This window comes from Halichoerus grypus, chromosome 13, assembly GCF_964656455.1.
Source record: "Halichoerus grypus chromosome 13, mHalGry1.hap1.1, whole genome shotgun sequence".
Taxonomy (NCBI): domain Eukaryota; kingdom Metazoa; phylum Chordata; class Mammalia; order Carnivora; family Phocidae; genus Halichoerus; species Halichoerus grypus.
In genome coordinates, this window is record NC_135724.1 from 17,611,521 (window position 1) to 17,632,266 (window position 20,746).

At 44.4% G+C, this 20,746-nt stretch overlaps 1 protein-coding gene across 1 annotated transcript in view; it reads left to right on the top strand.

The window, feature by feature from the left end:
* ATP8B1 (ATPase phospholipid transporting 8B1) overlaps nt 1-20,746 on the top strand; it is a 121,327-nt gene that overhangs the window by 83,747 nt on the left and 16,834 nt on the right. The window contains exons 8-18 of the mRNA XM_036097509.2: nt 80-150; nt 1,874-1,956; nt 2,073-2,231; nt 2,402-2,490; nt 4,465-4,655; nt 6,877-7,085; nt 9,531-9,574; nt 10,255-10,411; nt 17,188-17,376; nt 19,168-19,280; nt 20,548-20,712. Coding sequence (XP_035953402.2) covers nt 80-150; nt 1,874-1,956; nt 2,073-2,231; nt 2,402-2,490; nt 4,465-4,655; nt 6,877-7,085; nt 9,531-9,574; nt 10,255-10,411; nt 17,188-17,376; nt 19,168-19,280; nt 20,548-20,712 — 1,470 coding nt within the window. The remainder of the gene's footprint in view (nt 1-79; nt 151-1,873; nt 1,957-2,072; nt 2,232-2,401; nt 2,491-4,464; nt 4,656-6,876; nt 7,086-9,530; nt 9,575-10,254; nt 10,412-17,187; nt 17,377-19,167; nt 19,281-20,547; nt 20,713-20,746) is intronic.

Below are 20,746 nucleotides of genomic sequence, written 5' to 3' on the forward strand. Positions count from 1 at the left end.
CTCTGATCCTCCCAGCTGCTCTGGTGCTCAGCTTCGCCTTGGGGATCTCTGAGTTATCGGTGTGTTTTGTTTTGAACAGGCTGACGTCCTCTTGCTGTCCAGCTCTGAGCCCAACAGCCTCTGCTACGTCGAAACAGCTGAACTGGATGGGTAAGCGGGTCTTCGCCAGGCCTGTTTTAAGACTGACCTTTGAGGGCACATTCATTCCGTTGAAAATTGCATCATGAAAAGGAGCCCTGAGATCTGGCCCTGCCTCCAGCACTTGCTGGCTGTCCAACAGTGTCCCTAGCGGACCAATGTCTCTTTTTTCCAATTCCATCTGTAAAGGGGGGCTCTCAAACCTGCCCTCCCCCCCAACACTGAGGGAAGGTAATAGGGTCAATGCCTGAGCCCTTTGTAAGCAGCTGAGCGGTGTCCAGACACATACGAATGACTATCAATATAAGCTATTTCAGAAAAAAACAAATTTTTAAAGTACTTGTCAATAGGCAATTTTGGATTTTCCCTTTGTTGGCTCTGGTTACAACGCTACCACTTATAAGAATGTTCTGCTTTTGACCCGTTTTGGATGCATTTATTGAGTGCCTGCTGTGTTGGGTTAGCATTATGTATTAGCTCATTTAATCTTTGCGGGGAGCTGAAATCATCTCAGGCAAACTAGGTCTGTCTTTGCGCTATGAATTAGTCAGTTGATCAGTCTTACCTATAAAATGGCCATTATTCCCATGAGTGAGAGCCTCTAAAGCTTTCCAAAGGTAGCAAATCCCAACATGCCCTGTCAGAACAAACCGAACGGGAAGGTGGAGGGCCACAGGTCAGCGTCTGAATAGAGGGGAACCCCAGAGTCAGTGTTTGTGGAGCCCACAAAAGGACGTCCGGCCTGTAAAGGCGGTATTGCTGTCCAGCGCCCAAATGCCCAGCCCGGCTCTTCTTTTTCCAGAACGTGCGCCTTCCTTGCTCTGTGGGTGGGAAATGCCACGTACTGGGGGGTAAGGTTCCCACCTCCTTTCCTAGGTAGAATTATCTTTCAAAGATATGGGATCTGGAAAATAATAGGTTGACAGAGTCCAAACACTTTCTGTAACAAATATGTCTTGTAGAATCATCTTAGTGTGATTAAATATTAGAAGCTAAGTTTAAAAAAAACAATTTTTTTTTTTTAAAGATTTTATTTATTTATTTGACAGAGAGAGAGACAGCGAGAGAGGGAACACAAGCAGGGGGAGTGGGAGAGGGAGAAGCAGGCTTCCCGCGGAGCAGGGAGCCCCATGCGGGACTCGATCACAGGACCCTGGGATCATGACCTGAGCCGAAGGCAGACACTTAACGACTGAGCCACCCAGGCGCCCCTATTTGTTTCTTTTAGAGAGAGAGCACAAGCAAGGGGAGGGGGAAGGGTCAGAGGAGAGAGAGAATCTCAAGCAGACTCTGCGCTGAACACGGAGCCCAATGCAAGTCTCGATCCCATGACCCTGAGATCGTCAAGAGTCCGATGCTCAGCCGACTGAACCACCCAGACAGCCCTTGGAGCTGTTTTTAAATAGCAGTTTTGATAGTCTAGGCTGGTGGCGAAAGCTAAATTAGTAAGAAGGAGGACAGGAAGCTTGTAGATGCCTCTGTCCCAACCATATTGGCCCACTTAAAACAAACAGCAAAGGGGACCAACATTTCCCAAGTCAGAAGTTTTTCTATAGTTCAGGAAATAACCTCACTAAACCCAAAGTTCCAAGGCAAACAGAGTTTGAAAATCAGAAAAGCTAATGATCTAGCCTTTGCTTCCAGGTATACCTAATGTTACTTCGTACAGTTTTTCTTATATTCCTTTTTGAGCTCCAAATTTTATTAATTTAATTTTCTTTTCCTCTCCCTTTAGAGAAACCAATCTAAAGTTCAAAATGGCACTTGAAATCACACACCAGTATCTCCAAAGAGAAAATTCACTGACAACATTTGATGGTTTGTGCAAATATGTCTTACTTTGTTTTAAATTTGTTGCTCAGCTCAGTCCCAATTAATTAAAACCAGAAAATCTTTCGTATGTGAGTACTTATGTGAGTCATATTTTTTTAAAGGTTATATTGAATGTGAAGAACCCAATAATCGGCTAGATAAGTTTGCAGGAACACTGTTTTGGAGAAACACAAGGTTTCCTCTGGATGCAGATAAAATTTTGTTACGTGGCTGTGTAATTAGGAACACGGATTTCTGCCATGGATTGGTCATTTTTGCAGGTAATTTCAGAGTTTCTTGGGAAATTGATCTGATATGTGCTTTTAAGATTTAAAGGAAGGGATTGCTCTTCTGTTCATTCTCCATCGAAACCAAAGGAAAAGTAATTTTATTGACATGACCGTGAATTGATTTTCCCAACTATTGATCATATTGAATTTTCCACTTTTAGGTGCTGACACTAAAATAATGAAGAATAGTGGGAAAACCAGATTTAAAAGAACTAAAATTGATTACTTGATGAACTACATGGTTTATACGGTACTTATTTTCTATTTCAGTAGATAAGAGGCTAGACTACTGTCTTTTGCTGTAACGTTGTTGTATGCTTTTCTTGTGCAGAGAAATCTTACCTCTGCAAGCCAAGTAGAAGAACGCGTGCGGTGTCCCAAGGCTGGATGGGAGAGAGAGGACTCTCTTACTTTTTCTCAGAAATGCCATACCTCTAATAGGAGAATCCTTTTGAGAATGGAAATTCCAGTTGTAGGGGCCTCTGAGTGCTTGAGTATTTTGTTAACTAGAGTGACCAGTTGGAAAACCAGGGATCCCAAGATAAGTTCATGGGACTGGGCTCCTAGAGTCAATGTAGGGTTGATTTTACTTGCTGTTAGTTTCCCCAAGGGGTAGTTCTCTTAAAAGCAAACTTTTCCCCCTGACATATGCTGTATAAGTCTACATAAAAGGCAAGGCTAAATAAAAGGTGTGTTGAGGGGTCCCCAAGACCACCCCCAGGTTTGGTGATTCACTAGGAGGACTCATAGAATAGAGCATCTAGTTGCCCTCATAGCTATGCTTACTGTGAGTTATTACAAAGCAAGATCAGCAAAGGCAAAAGGCCCGTGAGGCAGAGTCTGGAGGGAGCCAGGTGCCAGTTTCCAAGAGTCCTCTCCCAGGAGGGTCACATGGCCAGACACACTTAATTCCCTGAGCAACAATTTGTGACAGCCCATGTGAAATGTTGTCCATACCAGGGAAGCTCATTGGAGACTCTGTGCCTGGGCTTTTATTGGGATCTGGTCACATAGGCACCATCTGCCAGGCACGTACTAAAATTCCAGATTCCCTGAAGGAATGCAGGTGGTTGGCATAAGCCATATTGTTTTACACAAACAGGCACAAAGAGCCATTCTTATCAGGGAATAAGGAATAAGGAAACCCTTCCAAAATCTAAGTTCCCAGATGCCAGCCAAAGTCCAACCTTGCAAGCAAGTCGTTTGAGGATAGCATCTCAGGCCTGGCCCCAAATATTAGGCAGTCCTCTGATTTCCCAATGAGAATTCGTTTTTGCCCAAGTATTTAGTTTAATTTGAATACATAAACTTTTAGGGACTTCTAAAACTTACAGTACTTTACATATACATATTTAAAGTCATATAAAAGTAATATACTAGTTTAAGAAACAATTCGTTTTTCTCTGATACCACATTTCATGAAAACTTTGAACTTTTCAAGTGCGTCTTCCATGTCATTGTCCTGGTTACGGCCAAAGTATTCACAATGAGTTCTTTGTGCCATAGTGGTTTTGAGATATAGCACTTCTGGAATCTATGTCCAGAAATTTAAATATGTCCTTGGAAATTGTATTCCTACCCATAAATATCCAAATACTACGAGGACAGTGGACTTTTCATCCCCTAAGTGTATCCTCATAATTTTCCTAACAGGATATACTTACTGTGCCACTTTTTAAGTGATCTTAAACTTGAAGTGATAATTAAATCTTCAGGAATAATTACCCAAATCTGGGTAAAATTCCCTTAACTTCTCTTTTAAAACTTATTTCCAAAAAAAAAATAAAAAAAAAAATAAAACTTATTTCCATCAAATATTTTCTATAAGCATCCCAAGTCAGCATTGTTTGAAATTATTTCATGCTGAGATACCTTCCCCAAACAGTACAATATTATTCAAACTAAAAGCCATGGATCGAATGCCCTGTAATATGAGGATGTTTAAAGATTTGAATGTAAGACACCACTTTCTCTTTCAAACTATAGCTTTGGGGACAAAACTGTACCTAGATGTGTTATGTAGGATAGATCAGTCAATGATTGAACTCAAACAGGCCTTCAAAGCATCCTGATGGTGCCGTTTTTCCTTTAAGTGTGTTGTTTTTACAGACTACTAAATTATCATTAACATGCAAAGTACTGAGTAAGGTTAATTAGCATCTATGACATTCTGGGAGTTGGCAATCTGTCTTCCAAATACACTTAAATGTTTCATGTCTTCTAGATCTTTGTTGTTCTCATCCTGGTTTCTGCGGGTCTTGCCATTGGCCATGCTTACTGGGAAGCTCAAGTTGGCAATTGTTCTTGGTACCTCTATGATGGAGAAGACTATACACCTTCCTACCGTGGATTCCTAAATTTCTGGGGCTACATCATTATTCTAAATACCATGGTGCCCATTTCTCTCTATGTCAGGTAAGGCTCTCCTCTCTTTGGCCTTCTGCTTTAAGGGAAGTATGTAGTACATTTTCCCCACTTTGCACCTTCATTTCTATCAGTAATTGTTGGCCTTTGAGGCCATAAAGAACAAGTAAGAAAATAACGTTCGTCTCAGGATTGGGGGTAATGGAAGGAAAGGAAATGAACACCGGAGTGTCTGCTCTGCGCCCCGCACAGCGCCTTTTATCTTGACCACTTTGCCGATGAGACCCCCAGAGTTCAGAAGTCACTCACTGGGTAAGATGCCTTCTCAGGGGACTTCAGAGCCCAGGCTTCAGAAGGGGCCTTGGGACAAGGTGGAGATGTCCAGTGTCATGGGAAAACTTAGTTGTTTTCCTTTTCAGGAGCCTTCCTAATCTCTTAGCTGGGTCTTCCTTATTACCACCTGGCACGTCCGTTGCTTGTAAAATGCTTGCTGGCCACTGCTTTCCAATGGGAATGCCCCTCTCCTCGCCCTCTGTCAGCCTCTCAGAATGTTCTGTTTCTCGTCTCAGTCTCAACCACAATAGAGGAGGCAGGGTCCTGTCTCTGACAAGTGGTGATGCCTTGCTTGGTGAGATTTCTTCCTCGTTCACTTCTTTCCTTCTTTAACATCAAGGTTTGCTTCATTCATCAGTTGGATTTTAGACCACTGGAAGGGGAGCTGTGTCTTGGAACATCCTCAGCAGCCAGAGTCTCCTCTAAGTGCCAATTAAGTAACAGCCCAGAGACATACAAGATCACATATACTTCTGTAATTAGAAGTACTTGTTTTATTTTAATTTTATTATATGTGCATTTGTTTTCTTTGTAATCTTATTATATGTAGTTACTGCTGTTCTTTTACCATGAAGTAGAGCCCTGGGGAGCCATGTGTTGTTTGCAGTCACTTAAAAAAACAAAAAAAAACAAAAAAAAACTGAGATGAGTTTTACCTTTGTCGAGGGAGCTATTTAACAGATTATTTTGTTTAAAACTGTATGTTATAAAATAAACTGTGTGTGTCAGTTTCGGTTTTAAAAAGTCATGTCATGGGATTAATGTGATTTCCTTATTTCTCTTGAAAATGGAAGGTCCTTCTAGAGCATAAGTCAGATCAGGTCATTCTGCTCTGTTTTCTACCCTACGGTAGCTTTCCATTTCCTTCAGGATAAATTCATTACTGAGGCCACCCTGTGACCCACAAGGCCCGGCGTGGTCTGGTTCCCCCCACCCCATCGCCTCCTATACCGCCTCCCCCCCCAGGCTTCCTCCACTCCAGCCCCCTGGCTGCTCCTCAGTGTGGTACCATACCTGCCCCAGAGCCTTTGCACCTGCTCTGGTCTTTGCCTGGAATGTTTCTCCCTCTTATCTACGTGGTTGCTCTTTCATTTCCTTCAGGCCTCTGCTCGAACATCCCCCCATCACGCTGGCCTTTCCTGACCCACTCTATCTTAAATGTCACTTCCGTTCCCTGTTGGTCTTCATCTTCCCTGCTTTGATGTTCTGCAGGGATTTTGTCTGTTTTGTTTGCTGATGCGGCCTCCTATGTCTGTACATAGTAGGCACTCAGGAAATATTTATAGGGTGAGGGAAAGAGTTCTTTTTCCCTCTCTTTAATTTATTATAAAGACATCTTTTGCCCACTCAACATTGGCTGAATATTTAAACAGCTTCCTTATAATTGAGATATATTTAATCCCTTGGAGTTTTAAAATCAAGATGATTCTTTTAGAATATCTTATTTGGGACCTTCTTTAACTTCATAAGAATTTAGGGGGAAAAACTATGCTTTTTCACAGTGTGGAATCACAGTGTAGGAGTTACTTACCAAAAGCGCTCGGGCCTACTTGTGAGCACACAGGTCTGTAGCCTGGTGGACCCTCACCTCCAATTAGGGGCACAGGTGAGCGCAGCCTTTCCAGTTGTCCCCGGGTGCCACGGGAATGAGAGAAAAGAGAGTAGGGATTGCCACATCGTCACCATGTCACCGGTCCCACAGGGCCATGGGCTGAGGGTCAGACATACTGAGGAGTGAGTGAGAAATCACACTGAACAAGGCTGGAGAAAGATGTGTCTGGTCAGGAGAACCCAGAGGCTGGGCACATAGACCCCGCATGGCTTGTCTTTCTGCGGATGAGCAGCTCGTTCCCGGGCATGCAAGTGAAGATAAAGCCCGCTCCCTGCCTCTCGGATCTGAGAGCGCCACCCAAAGTAACCTTTCATCTTGTCCCCCTAGTGTGGAGGTGATCCGTCTTGGACAGAGTTACTTCATCAACTGGGACCTGCAGATGTACTATCCTGAGAAGGACACGCCCGCAAAGGCGAGAACCACCACGCTGAACGAGCAGCTCGGCCAGATCCATTACGTGTTCTCGGATAAGACAGGGACGCTCACACAAAATATCATGACCTTTAAGAAGTGCTGCATCAATGGGCAAATATATGGTGAGTGGAAGCCGGTACTCGGTCCCCAGGCCTCTGTGACCAGGGCCCGCCTTCCCAGAACTGCTGGGGCCATCCCCGAGCCCAGCCCTGGTGGCCATTCTGGGCTGAGTTCGGAGGGGGCTTCGCTGGTGGCATCGGGAACATGAGCGGGGGAGAGGTCAGCGGTCAGAAACAGGCACACGTTCCTCAAAAAATGAAACAGGAAGTTACTGTGTGATCCAACAGTGCCACTTCTTGGTGTAAACCCAAAAGAACCAAAAGCAGGGACTGGGAGAGAGATGTGCACAAATATGTTCATATCAGCGTATTCACAATAGCTAAAGTGTGGAAGCAACCCAAGTGTCCATCAGTGGATGAGTGCATAAAATGTGGTCTCCACATACGCCGGAGTATTAGTCCTGAAAAGGAAGCCGTTCTGACACACGCCATCCCATGGATGAGCCTAGAGGACACTAGGCTCCGTGAAATAAAGCAGTCACGGAAGGACGCATACAGTATGAATCCATGTATCTGAGGCCCTAGAGCAGTCAAATTTACACAGACAGGGAGTGGAAGGGGTGGTTGCCAGGGGCTGGGGGGAGGGGAGGTTGGGCACTTACTGTTTAATCAGTACTGAGTTTCAGCTTTACCAGATGAACGAGCTCTGGAGCGGGTGGGGGTGATGCTGCAGAGCAGCTGGACTGTAGTTAATGTCACCGAACTGTACACCTGAAAAATACTTAAGGTGGGAGGCGCCTGCGTGGCTCAGTTGGCTCAGGTCATGATCCCGGGACCCTGGGATCGAGCCCCACATCGGGCTCCCTGCTCGGCGGGGAGCCTGCTTCTCTCTCTGCCTGCTGCTCCCCCCGCTTGTCCTCTCTTTCTCTCTGTCAAATAAATAAATAAAATGTTTTTAAAAAACGGTTAGGGCGCCTGGGTGGCTCAGTTGGTTAAGCGACTGCCTTTGGCTCAGGTCATGATCCTGGAGTCCCGGGATCGAGTCCCGCATCGGGCTCCCTGCTCCGCGGGGAGTCTGCTTCTCCCTCTGACCCTCCCCCCTCTCGTGTGCTCTCTCTCTCTCAAATAAATAAATAAAATCTTAAAAAAAAAAAAAAACGGTTAGGGGGCGCCTGGGTGGCTCAGTCGTTAAGCGTCTGCTTCAGCTCAGGTCATGATCCCAGGGTCCTGGGATCGAGCCCCACATCGGGCTCCCTGCTCAGCGGGAAGCCTGCTTCTCCCTCTCTCAGTCCCACTGCTTGTGTTCCCTCTCTCACTGTGTCTGTCTCTGTCAAATAAATAAATAAATAAAATCTTAAAAAAAAAAAAAAAACGGTTAAAGTGGTGAATTTTATATGTATTTCCCCATAATTATTTTGAAAAAGTTGATTTCCATTCTAATGTTCTGAAATATGCTGTATATTTATAAAAAATGTTAAGGCTAATACTGTATTCAATCAGAATGCTCTAACTTTTAAATAAAGACTTAATACAATTTTTAATTTCTTTTTAGAGAGATTTTATTTATTTGAGAGAGAGCGAGAGAGCGCACAAGCAGGGGAAGGAGCAGAGGGAGAGGCATAACTAGACTCCATTGTGAGCACAGAGCTCGATGTGGAGCTCAGTCCCACCACCCCAAGATCACCACTCCAGCCAAAATCAAGAGTTGGACGTGGGGCTCCTGGGTGGCTCAGTCGGTTAAGCGGGCGACTCTTGGTTTCAGTTCAGGTCATGATCTCAGGAGGGATCAAGCCCCGTGTCGGGCTCTGTGCTCAGCAGGGAGTTTGCTTGAGGACTCTCTCTCCCTCCCTCCCTCCCTCTCCCTCTGCCACCCCACTGTGTGCTCGCTCTCTCTTTCTCTCAAATAAATAAATAAATCTAAAAAAAAAAAAAAAGAAGAGTCAGATGCTTATCTGACTGAGCTAACCAGGCACCCACTTAACACAATTTTTTAAAAGAGCCTTAAGAACGCTGTGTGCTTTTTCCTTGTAGAAAACTACTACCGTGAATGTGTTTTCGCATAAGGAGCATCTCTGACATGGGGGACCGTGAGGAAGGTGGCAGGATACTGGGGGTTAAGGAAGTGGTCCTCATGTGCATGGGGGCAGTCCCTTTAGAGCTGGGGGGTAAGTAAAGCACTTCAAGGGACAGGAGTCTGGCCCCAGAGGAGGATGCAGTGTAGAAGGACAGAGGCACCAGTATTTGAACCTCTAGACTGGAGGCCAGCAAGCTTCTGTAAAGAGCCAGGTAGAAAGCGTTTGAGCCTTTGCAGGCCATATATTGTTTGCATCAGATTTTCTTCTTTGTTAGGTATTATTTTGTTTTCACAACTCTTGAAAAATGTGAAAATTGTTCTAAACTTGAAGGCTGTCCAGAAACAAGCTGAGACCCACAGAACCGAAGCAAGGTGGGGAGGGACCTCTGCACACCGATGGAGACTCAATTTCTTTTGTCCTGTTTGTTTCTCAGGAGACCATCGGGATGCTTCTCAAAACAGTCATAGCAAGATAGAGGTGAGTCCTTTCATTTAAGGAAGGGTTTGGGGGTGTGTATTAGTTGCCCACGACGATGGCTGTAACAAGGTACCACCAAATGGGTGGCTTAAAACAACAGAAATTCATTCTCTCACAGCTCTGGAGGCCAGACGTCTGAAATCAAGCTTCCAGCAGGGCCACAATCCCTCTGCGGTTCTAGGGAAGAACCCTTCCTTGCCTCCTCCTAGCTTCTGGTGATGGCCTGCAGTCCTTGCCGTTCCTTGGCTTACAGACCCAGCACTTACATGTGTGCTTCCATAGTCCCATGGCTCACTCCCTGGGTATCTGTGTGTCTGCGTCCAGATTTCCCTCCTCCTATAAAGACACCAGTCATTGGATTAGTGCCCAGCCTCATCCAGTAGGACCTCGTCTTAACTCGATTACATCTGCAAAGACCTTCTTTCCAAATAAGGTCATCCTCACAGCTACCAGGGGTTAGGACTTCCACATATCTTTTTGGGGGACACCATTCAACCCACCACAGGATGTCTTTTTGTTTTAAGACAGGTGTGAGCCCACTTGACACTTAAGAGTGTGTTAAGATCCCAAGATGACTTTTCCATAAAGACTTGGCTTCAGAGACAAGCTCCTGTCCTTTGTGAAGCCCACGTGGACGTTTTCAAAATCACGTGTTTGTTTGCTCTCTCCACTTCTTTCAGCAAGTCGATTTTAGCTGGAATATGTTTGCTGATGGGAAGCTTGCGTTTTATGACCACTATCTCATTGAGCAAATCCAGTCAGGGAAGGAGTCTGAAGTTCGACAGTTTTTCTTCCTGCTGGCGGTTTGCCACACGGTCATGGTGGATCGCATTGATGGTGAGTGTTTCTCTGGCATCTCGGACGCCAGGGAGCAGTGTTTTCGTTTACCGGTAGCTCCCGCTGGGAACTCAAGTGCATGTAAAGTAGTAGGCCTGACAAGTCTGTCTCTTACTCAAGCAGTGAACATTTGTGAGCCCTACCCTGATGGTAGATGAGGTGGCAAAGCACGAAACCAGCTCTCAGTCTCTGAAAATGTCCAACTCCTCCACAGTTACGGCTCCAAATGTGTTTATCACTTTGCAAGTGAAATCTTATCGTTAAGAGAAATGATTGACTCTAGCATGATACTAGAAGAATCACAATCTTCCCACCCTGTTATTACTTGACATTTATTGAGAGTGAAGAGTCAAGCCTTATCTGGATCATAAGGAGACTTTGAACTTGAACAATCTTTACTACAAAATAATTTCAGAGAGAATTTATTCTCTAGATTCAGATGTGTTTGGGGTTTGAAATAATACCCACCAGAGCCTGGGCTCACTTAAGGTGCCTTTTTCTTTGGAAGGAGCATAATTAACGTATATTTGAATGGGAGCCAGCAAAGCTGACTTGTAGGTTCCTTTGTAGAATTCTTTTTTCTTTCTTTCTTTTTTTTTAAGATTTTATTTATTTGAGAGTGAGCAGAGAGAGAGAGCACACGAGCGGGGGGAGGAGCAGAGGGAGAAGCAGACTTCCCACTGAGCAGGGAGCCCCATGCGGGGCTCGATCCCAGGACCCTGGGATCATGACCTGAGCCGAAGGCAGATGCTTAATGACTGAGCCACCCAGGCACCTCCCCTTTGCAGAATTCTTTTTTTTTTTTAATTTAATTTTATTATGTTATGTTAGTTACCATACATTACACCATTTTTGATGTAGTGTTCCATGATTCATTGTTTGCGTATAACACGCAGTGCTCCATTCAATACGTGCCCTCTTTAATACCCATCACCAGGCTAACCCATCCCCCCAATCCCCTTCCCTCTAAGACCCTCAGTTTGTTTCTCAGAGTCCATAGTTTCTCATGGTTCGTCTACCCCTCTGATTTCCCCCCCTTCATTTTTCCCTTCCTACTTCTTTTTTTTTTTTTTAACATATAATGTATTATTTGTTTCAGAGGTACAGGTCTGTGATTCATCAGTCTTACACAATTCACAGCACTCACCATAGCACATACCCTCCCCAATGTCCATCACCCAGCACCCCCATCCCTCCCACCCCCCACCACTCCAGCAACCCTCAGTTTGTTTCCTGAGATTAAGAATTCCTCATATCAGTGAGATCATATGATACATGTCTTTCTCTGATTGACTTATTTCACTCAGCATAATACCCTCCAGTTCCATCCACGTTGTGGCAAATGGCAAGATTTCGGGTTTTTTTTTTTTTTTTATGGCTGCATAATATTCCATTGTGTGTGTGTGTGTGTGTGTGTGTGTGTGTGTGTGTGTGTGTGTGTGTACACCACATCTTCTTTATCCATTCATCTGTTGATGGACATCTTGGCTCTTTCCATAGTTTGGCTATTGTGGATGTTGCTGCTATAAACATTGGGGTGCATGTACCCCTTCGGATCACTACATTTGTATCTTTGGGATAAATACCCAGTAGCCCTTTGCAGAATTCTTAAATGCAGTGGTGCCAACTTTGTTGTAGCAACTTGGTCCAGTGTCTGTGAAAGCCAGCCATTTTTTCACATATGGACATTACAGTAAGTTATAGAAATACACCTGTGCGTTATAGAAAGAGCAAAAGGGGGCGCCTGGGTGGCTCAGATGGTTAAGCATCTGCTTTCGGCTCAGGTCATGATCCCAGGGTCCTGGGATCGAGTCCCGCATCGGGCTCCCTGCTCAGCAGGGAGCCTGCTTCTCCCTCTGCCTCTGCCTCTCTCTCTCTCTCTCTCTCTCTCTCTCTCTCTCCCTGTCTCTCATGAATAAATAAATAAAATCTTTAAAAAAAAAAAAAAAAAAGAAAGAGTAAAAGGAACCCTTTTGGCATTTCTGCAATGAAGCACGGTCTGCCTGTCCAGCCTCCACTAGAATTAGTTCAGTGTAGGAAGGAGCCTTTCTGTTTTCTGACCTTGCTATATCACGCGTGGCAAGTATGAACTTTCCGGGGGAGGAATATGGAGAAAAACTGAATGTGGACAAGCTCTACGTGCTATCTTTCAGCAGATTTCAAAGAAACCCATTCCAAGGATGGCTATAATGGTGCAGTAAAGAAAGACCAACGACAGAATTCAAATTGGGACAGGTACATGGAAGGCTATTAACAGGCAAAGTGGGGGAAGACAGAAAGAGACACACCAGGTCATGAATAACCAACACAGAGGTCCAAGTCTGTTTCTAGCTGAGCATATTTTACTCACACAGTAAGCATCCACTATGATATTTCTTTTTTTTTTTTTTTTAAATGTTTTATTTATTTATTCATGAGAGTCAGAGAGGCAGAGGCAGAGGGAGAAGCAGGCTCCCCGCCTAGCAGGGAGCCCGATGCGGGACTCGATCCTGGGACTCCAGGATCATGACCTGAGCCGAAGGCAGTTGCTTAACCAACTGAGCCACCCAGGCGCCCCACTATGCTATTTCTAAGCAACTTGGTTCTCTTAGGTCTTGACTCATTAGTAAAATTATTCTCCCCCCACCCCTTTTTTTAATAGCGTGTGGTAGTATTTTGAGAACTAAACAGCCGACTTAGGCAAACATACTTCAATCTTCTGGCCTGTACTTTCTTTTCTCCTCCCTGGGATATTATGGGAAGGGCCCTAGTTTGCTAGAGATGGGCTGGCCCCGTTTGGGTTCCTGCCACAGCACATGGTACAGATCTGGGTGTTCTGTCCGAGCACCAGTGTCCTCGGTGTTGCAGGCAGAAGGTTGGAGTTCAAGGTCCCTTCCAGCCTAACGTCGTGCAGCTCTTTGTCCCACTGTCCACTGAGGCAAAGAGTTGTACATCCCAAGGAAACTTCTTTCACACAGTGTGTGATGGGCAATTGCTATAGCCCCTGAGAATGAAGAACAGCTGGGTTTCTAGCACAGGAGGTTAAAAGAAATTGGTTTGGGTTTGATACATAAAGTACCTTGAAAGGGTCCCTTGGAAGGACCTTGGGAACCGCTCCTCCAAATATGATGGATAATCCAGCCCCAGAAGGCCCAGGGACCTGCCTGAGCCATGCAGCAGGTCAAAACCCCTTCTAGTTGGGTCCCCTCGCAATCCCCCATGCTGGGGCACCTTTGCTTTTGCTCTTGCATTTTCTCTCTTTTGTAAGAATAATGGAGACCTGCCAGTGTTTTATTACATGTGACATCAACAGGAGAGGGGAGGCAGTCCTTTCGTGCCCATTGCCGTATCCATCAGACTAGCTCAGCAGGCAATTTGTGTGACCTGAGTGTGGAGTCCCTGTGGAGGCACCTGGGGAAAGAGCGTGGAGAGTTGGCTCTGATTTTCTATTGCTCCGTAATGAGTGACCGCAACTCCGTAGCTGGAAACACCCATTCATTAGCCCCTAGTTCTGTAGGTCAGAAGTCTGGGCATGGCATGACAGGGTTCTCTGCTCAAGATCTCCCTAAAACCGAGGTCAGGCCATGTGCTCATCTGGAGCTCCGAGTCCTCCTCCAGGCTCATGTGGGAGTGCAGGACTCTGTTCTCTGTAGTCAAAGGACGGTGGTCTTCATTCCCTGCTCCTGCAGGGGAATGGGGGTGGGGGGGATGGCTCCACATGGCCCCTAACATCTTCAAAGCCAGCAAACAAGAATCTCCTTTGCATGGAACCCCTTATATGCTTCAAATCTCTCTCCCCAGGAAAAGCCCTGCCCCTTTTAAGGACTGACCTAATTAGGTTGGGAACACTCAGATAATCTCCCTATCTTGAGGGCACCTGATTTGGACCTTAATTGCACCTGCAAAATCCCTTCCCAGCAGTACCTAGATTAGCATTTGAATAACTGGGAGGAGGTGTGTGTGTACATGGGGTGGTGGGGGAGGGCAGGAACCTTGGGGCCACCTTTGATTCCTGCCTCCCGCAGAGGCTGTGTGAGAGCGGAGTGTAGAAGGCTTGGAGGCCCTTTCTTCGCCTGCAGGTCTTGAAGTCAGGATGTGCTGTGGTTAGAGGCTGCAATTTAGGAGGCTGGAGCAGGGGGACACAGAGGCCGCACGGAGGCTGAGGGCCTGGATTAGGGTGGGGTCTGTGGGAAGGACGAGGAAGTCACAAATGGGGGAGACATTCCACAAGTGATTTGCAGGGGGTGAGATTGTTGAGGGGGTCGTCGGAGAGGTCACTTGTTTCAGGGCTGGTGACCCGGAAATGGGGGGCTGGGAGCCACCAGAGGAAGCCATGGCCGGAGGCTCGCCACGGGTGCGATTTGCCGTTCGAGCATCTCTTTTACCCGCGCCGGTTTCATGGTCCACAAATTAGTTTCTGAAAGAAAAGAATGTCTCTCTGGTTGCCTCTAAGTGTACGGTAAATAAAGAGTTCTCTTTGGAAATGGTTTCCAAGGATTACTTTTTTTGTCCCGGTTTCTTCCTGCAAAACACTAAGTTGGAGTTTGGACCAGCTCCCTGAGTTCCTTCCTGTCTCTATTCGTCTGCAATTCTGTGACTCCATTACGAGAACCAAATGGAAGGCGGGGGTAGGGGGGTGGTGGTGGTGGTGGTTTGGTAATGATAACAATATCAGTGTTTGTTCCAGATACGATTGTCTTAGTCATGGGAACTTTACCACCTTTTATCATTTCATTGCTTTTTTTCTGTTGGAAATAAGCTTGCCATTAGCATGGTGCTGTGTCAGCTACACTCGCCCGAGGGGTTGTGTCTCCACTGCTGGTTGTTCAGCTCTGCTCAAATATTTTGGCCTCTGGAGAGAGAGAGAGAGAGAGAGAGAGAGAGTGTGTGTGTGTTTCTAGAATGGATGGATTCAGCGTGTACATTCGTAACTTCTGGTATATGACTTCCTGGATGAACAGAAAACAACCCAAAGTGTCATCTTCAGTCACTAATTGGGAATTGATTGATCAGACTTAGAGTGAGCCATCTGAGCAGGTGTGTGGAGGTGGAACTCTCCCTGTAGCTTATTCACCCCGGAGCATCCTCTCCTTCCAGGTAGACTGGTGGTGTAAAAAGCTGCCCATCCATCCGTGGTCTGCATCCTGCTCAAACCATGGTGAGAAATGAAATGCCTTTTTCCGTGAAAATTCACCTGCCCGGAGAAGTACTTTTCTTTCTGCTTTGAAGCAGAATAACTGAAGTAGAAAAATGGATGGGCGCCTGGGTGGCTCAGTCAGTTAAGCGTCTGCCTTCAGCTCAGGTCATGATCCCAGGGTCCTGGGATCGAGTCCCGCATCGGCTCCCTGCTCAGCAGGGAGTCTGCTTCTCCCTCTCCCTCTGCCATTCCCCCCTGCTGGTGATCTCTCTCTCTCTCAAATAAAGAAATAAAATCTTAAAAAAAAAAAATGGAAAATCTTTTTCAACTTTTTACTGAAGTACAACATGTGTATGGAGACAAGCATATGGCTCAGTGAGTTTTTTTCACAAACTGAATCCTCCCTTGTCATGAACACCCAGACTTTAAAAAACAGAACATTATGAGTCCCATAGAAGTCCCTTTGTGTTCTCTTCCAGTCAGTGCCCCTCCAAGGGGACTGGTCATAACTTGGAATAGCCTGGGTTAGCTTTGTTGGTCTTGTGGTTTGTATAAATGCAATCACAGGGCATAGACTTGCATGTCTGCCTTCTTTGGCTCGACATGGTGAGATTTATTCCAGTTGTTGAAGTGTGCTTATGAACAGAAGGCGACTTTCCATTAATTAAGCATCAGGCGATGGAACAGATTGATGAATTTTGAGGGTTTTTTTTAGTATGGGACTATGGCTGTGGTGACCTAAGCACAGCCTTCCAGAGGGAAGATAAAGGGTACAACCCTTTTAGAAAATAAATGAGTAATATTTGCCAACAGACTTAAAAATTATCAGTATTCTTTAGCTCCTAGAGCTAAAGATTTTTTTTTTTTTAAGATTTTATTTATTTATTTGACAGAGAGAGACACAGCAAGAGAGGGAACACAGGCAGGGGGAGTGGGAGAAGGAGAAGCAGGCTTCCTGCTGAACAGAGAGCCCGATGCGGGGCTTGATCCCAGGACCCTGGGATCATGACCTGAGCTGAAGGCAGACGCTTAAAGACTGAGCCACCCAGGTGCCCTTAGCTCAGTATTTTCACTACTAGGAAGCTATCCTTAGAAAATAGTCAGCAAAACCTCTGTACACACACAAAATGGTTATTATGATGTTATTTTTAAGAGCAGAGAAATGTGGAAATAAGCTAAGTGCCTGTAATTGGAAAATGGTGACATGTTTACGTTCATTAAAGTAATGTTTAGGAAGAATCTTTAAAGCTGTGTTAACATGCTCAAAATATAAGGTTCAAGTAACCAGGATGTAAATGTATATTCAGTATGAGAGAAACTGTTACCGAAATAGGCATTTTCAAAAGGACTGGAAAGAATTATAACACAGTGTCAATAATGTTGCTTTTCCTCCGGATGGTGGGATTATGGGAATTTTTTCCCTTATTCCTGGCCAGTTTTTTTTTTTTTTACTTCTAGTTTATGTTACTGTTTCTAATTAGAAATAAAAACCTTAAAGTTTGAAGAGTGTTAATGTTGGCATACTCCTTAAGAATCAACGATACGTTTTCTTGGCGATGTTTTGGGCTTTGCATCCTTACCCCCACGTGAACCTCAGCAGTGAGCTCTGGGTGGTAAGCTCTGCATCTGGCTTTATAGCTTTTCTGGTTTTCTCTGTTAGGCCAGCTCAACTACCAGGCGGCCTCTCCTGACGAAGGCGCTCTAGTGAACGCTGCCAGGAACTTTGGCTTTGCCTTCCTCGCGAGGACCCAGAACACGATCACCATCAGTGAGTTGGGAACTGAGAGGACCTACGATGTTCTTGCCATTTTGGACTTCAACAGTGACCGGAAGCGAATGTCTATCATTGGTAGGTCTCCTTCGAGAGTCTGTGTCTGTGTAACACTCATTTAGATGCTGCCTTTTGCACATTTAATGATAATTTATTTAATGACCCCAGAATAAAACAGGCAATGAATAAACCACTTAGCTCCTGGGAGATTGCCATGGACTTATCGAAATGTGGTTTTTCCCTTCATTCTGCCTGGTGTCCATCGCGCAAAGGGACAACAGCAGTGTATCTGAGTCTTGCACATGCTGGCATTCTTCCACGATATGAGCTGCCGGGTGCTGAATCGAGGGTGGGGACACGGTGGGTGGTCGAGCCGCACACACGTTGTTATTTTGTGAGGCCCGCCGAGCACTTCTGCCCTTCACTTGGCATCAGGGGAGGGAGAGGCGGCAAGCGAGGGGTTCAGAGAAAAGCAAGGCTGTGCTTATGAAGCAGAAGTGAACCCCCAGTCCAGGCACGGGACAGCAGGCCACCAGGTGGAGAGGGTGACTGCTTCCCAGCGTCGAAAGTTTTAAGTTCATAATGTAAAACAATTTCAGACTTACAGAAAGACTGCAAGAATGGTTTAAAAAACTCTTGTATTCTCGTCCACATCCACCAACTATTAGCATGGGCCCCATAGCCTTCATCATTTTCATCACATACAGGTTCTTGTTTCCTGAACCATTTGAGAGTCAATTGTGGAGCTAATAAGCTGCTTTTCCCTAAATACTGAAGTAGGTATGTCCTATGAATAAGAACATTCACTTATATATAAATAAAATGGCCAGAATCAGAAAGTTCTAACATGAAACAATATTTTTATCTAATCTACAGGATGTTTTCAGATTTTACCGGAAGTTTTCTTTCTTTTCCCTTCTTTCCTTCCTTCCTTCCTGGTTCAAGATAAGATCCAGGATTGCATAGGGCATTAGGGTATTGTTAACTCTAGTCTCCTTTAATTTAGAAGTTTCTCAATTTTTTTTCTTTCACACATTGACATTTTTGAAAAGCACAGGCCCATTATTTTGTCGAAAGTCTCTCGATTTGGATTTGTGTGATATTCCCTCATGGTTGAATTCAGGTTATGCATTGTTGGCAGGAGGAGTACGTGGATTGGCGCTCTGTCCTTCCCAGCATATCACGTCTGCAGGCGCATGATTATTAGTGATGTTCGCTTTGATCACTCAGAAAGTGCCTATGAGATTTCTCCACTGTGAGATTGAATTTTTAACCAGTAAAAATATGTAGATTCAACTGTCTACTGAACACTGGTGTGGCACATTTTACTGAGTGCTTTCTGTGTGCCTTACACTGATCTAGGCTGATTATCATGCCTGGCATTTACCTTGAAGAATTCAAAATCCAGTTAGCGATGAGGACACATGCTATTATTACTGCACAGATCCAAAAATCTAAGAAAAATGGTCACAGGGAGTCATGTTATGGTCTGAGTATTAAAGGCAGTAAGTGTTACAGGTTTATAGGTAAGAGAGATTCCTACGGCATTGAAAAAGAAGGCATCATGGAAGAACCTAGAACACGGCATGGTGCACAGTTGGCAATCAGTCAATATTTGCTGCAAAAATAAGTAAGAATATGAAAAACTGAGCTGACTAAAGGAATCTTCTCGTATTTATTTCACTATTACATTGTGTGTACATAGTGGCTTACTGAGCTTGTTGAGAGTGAAGTTTTTCTAGGTACATTCATGATTTTAAATTGTGAATTATTAGGAGACTAACACTTCAAATTAACTTTATAAATGTGGATTTCTATTACATAATCACACCTACCTTTATTATTTGCTTTTCCTTCTCTTGCTACTAGTGAGAACCCCAGAAGGCAATATCAGGCTTTATTGTAAAGGTGCTGACACTGTGATTTATGAACGGTTACATCAGATGAATCCTACAAAACAAGAGACACAGGATGCCCTGGATGTAAGTCCCACTCTTACCCTTTATGCCACAGATTGCAAACTTCCTTTCTGATACTATCTTGTAAGCTCAAGTGAGAGTTGTGTGTTAACTGTTGGCCTCTCCCTTGTCTCGGTATAGTTGTGTGGAAAGGGCATGAACGTAGGAATACGGCAGGCTGGTTCTGGTTCTGCCCCTGCTGCTGACTTCCTAGGACATGACCATGATGTCCTTTCCAGCATCCCAGGTCGGCAACATCTGCAGGACTAGCCCAGGGTAATGACTGGTCTCTCTTCTAGTGACCTTGAGCAAGCTACAGAACCATAGCGAGCTGTAGTCTTAATATCTGTGTGGCCTCCAAGAATTCCACCAACCTCCTACCAAGGAAGGTTGTTACAAGGGAAAGCATCTTGCACAATTCCCAGCATTTAGTAAGTGCTTAGTAGAGGGTAGTTTCTTCCCTTTACTTTAATGGTCTGGTCGAGTTTGGGGGCCAGCCAAAGGTCCTTCAGGAAGAAGCCTGTATGTACATGTTGTTTACTCTTGGGATCACATTTTTAGATATGTTGTTAAAGCAGTTACAGTGGGTAATTTCTCATGAGGATATGAACAATGGCAGTTTAATCAAACAGATGCAGAACCTTCCAAAGAATCTTTGAAAGCGGACACTCAGTTGGGTGAACTAGTTCCGCCATCTTGGCTAGACAAGATGCAGTTGTGAAGTAATAAAACCTTTTTACTGGCTCATACTTTAGCTATTTAAAATAGCTTAAATGTGTTCACCATGATTAAATTTTCCAGACACTCCTTTTCATTTAAATGTTTTATATCAGCTTTAACAGTGGCTCGGGTATTTCAGAATTGGCTTGAGGAAATAATGCTTGGTTGAGAGTTCATAGCTGATTGGGCTCGTAACAGTTTGTGGGAACAAGTTATAAAATTGTCAGGTCTGTGTTTACGATATCATTACACCCCAAGGCAGCTCCCTTGTCTGTTATTTTCTGAGTCATTATGAGAAAAAGTTTTCTTCACTCCAGTGACGTGATTTAGAAGAAATGTATACTTTTCTCTTTAACTAATTTGGGAACTACAAATAGGATCGGAGAATACTTGAATACTTAGAAAAACAAAGTATTTGTTTAATCTCGTCTACAGAATGTATTTATTCAGAATTCATTATCTTTCATGACCTCTTTTTAAATTCTTACTGTATTACTTCAAAGATTTCAAACTCGATCTTGAATTACATAAAATTAACTATTGTTTGTTGGATGGATTATCTTTTAAATAGATCTTTGCAAGTGAGACTCTTAGAACTCTGTGCCTTTGCTACAAGGAAATTGAAGAAAAAGAATATGAAGAATGGAATAAAAAGTTTATGGCTGCCAGTTTAGTCTCCACCAACCGGGATGAAGCTCTGGATAAAGTGTATGAAGAGATTGAAAAAGACTTAATTGTGAGTTTTAACCTTCATAATTTGATATTCTAAA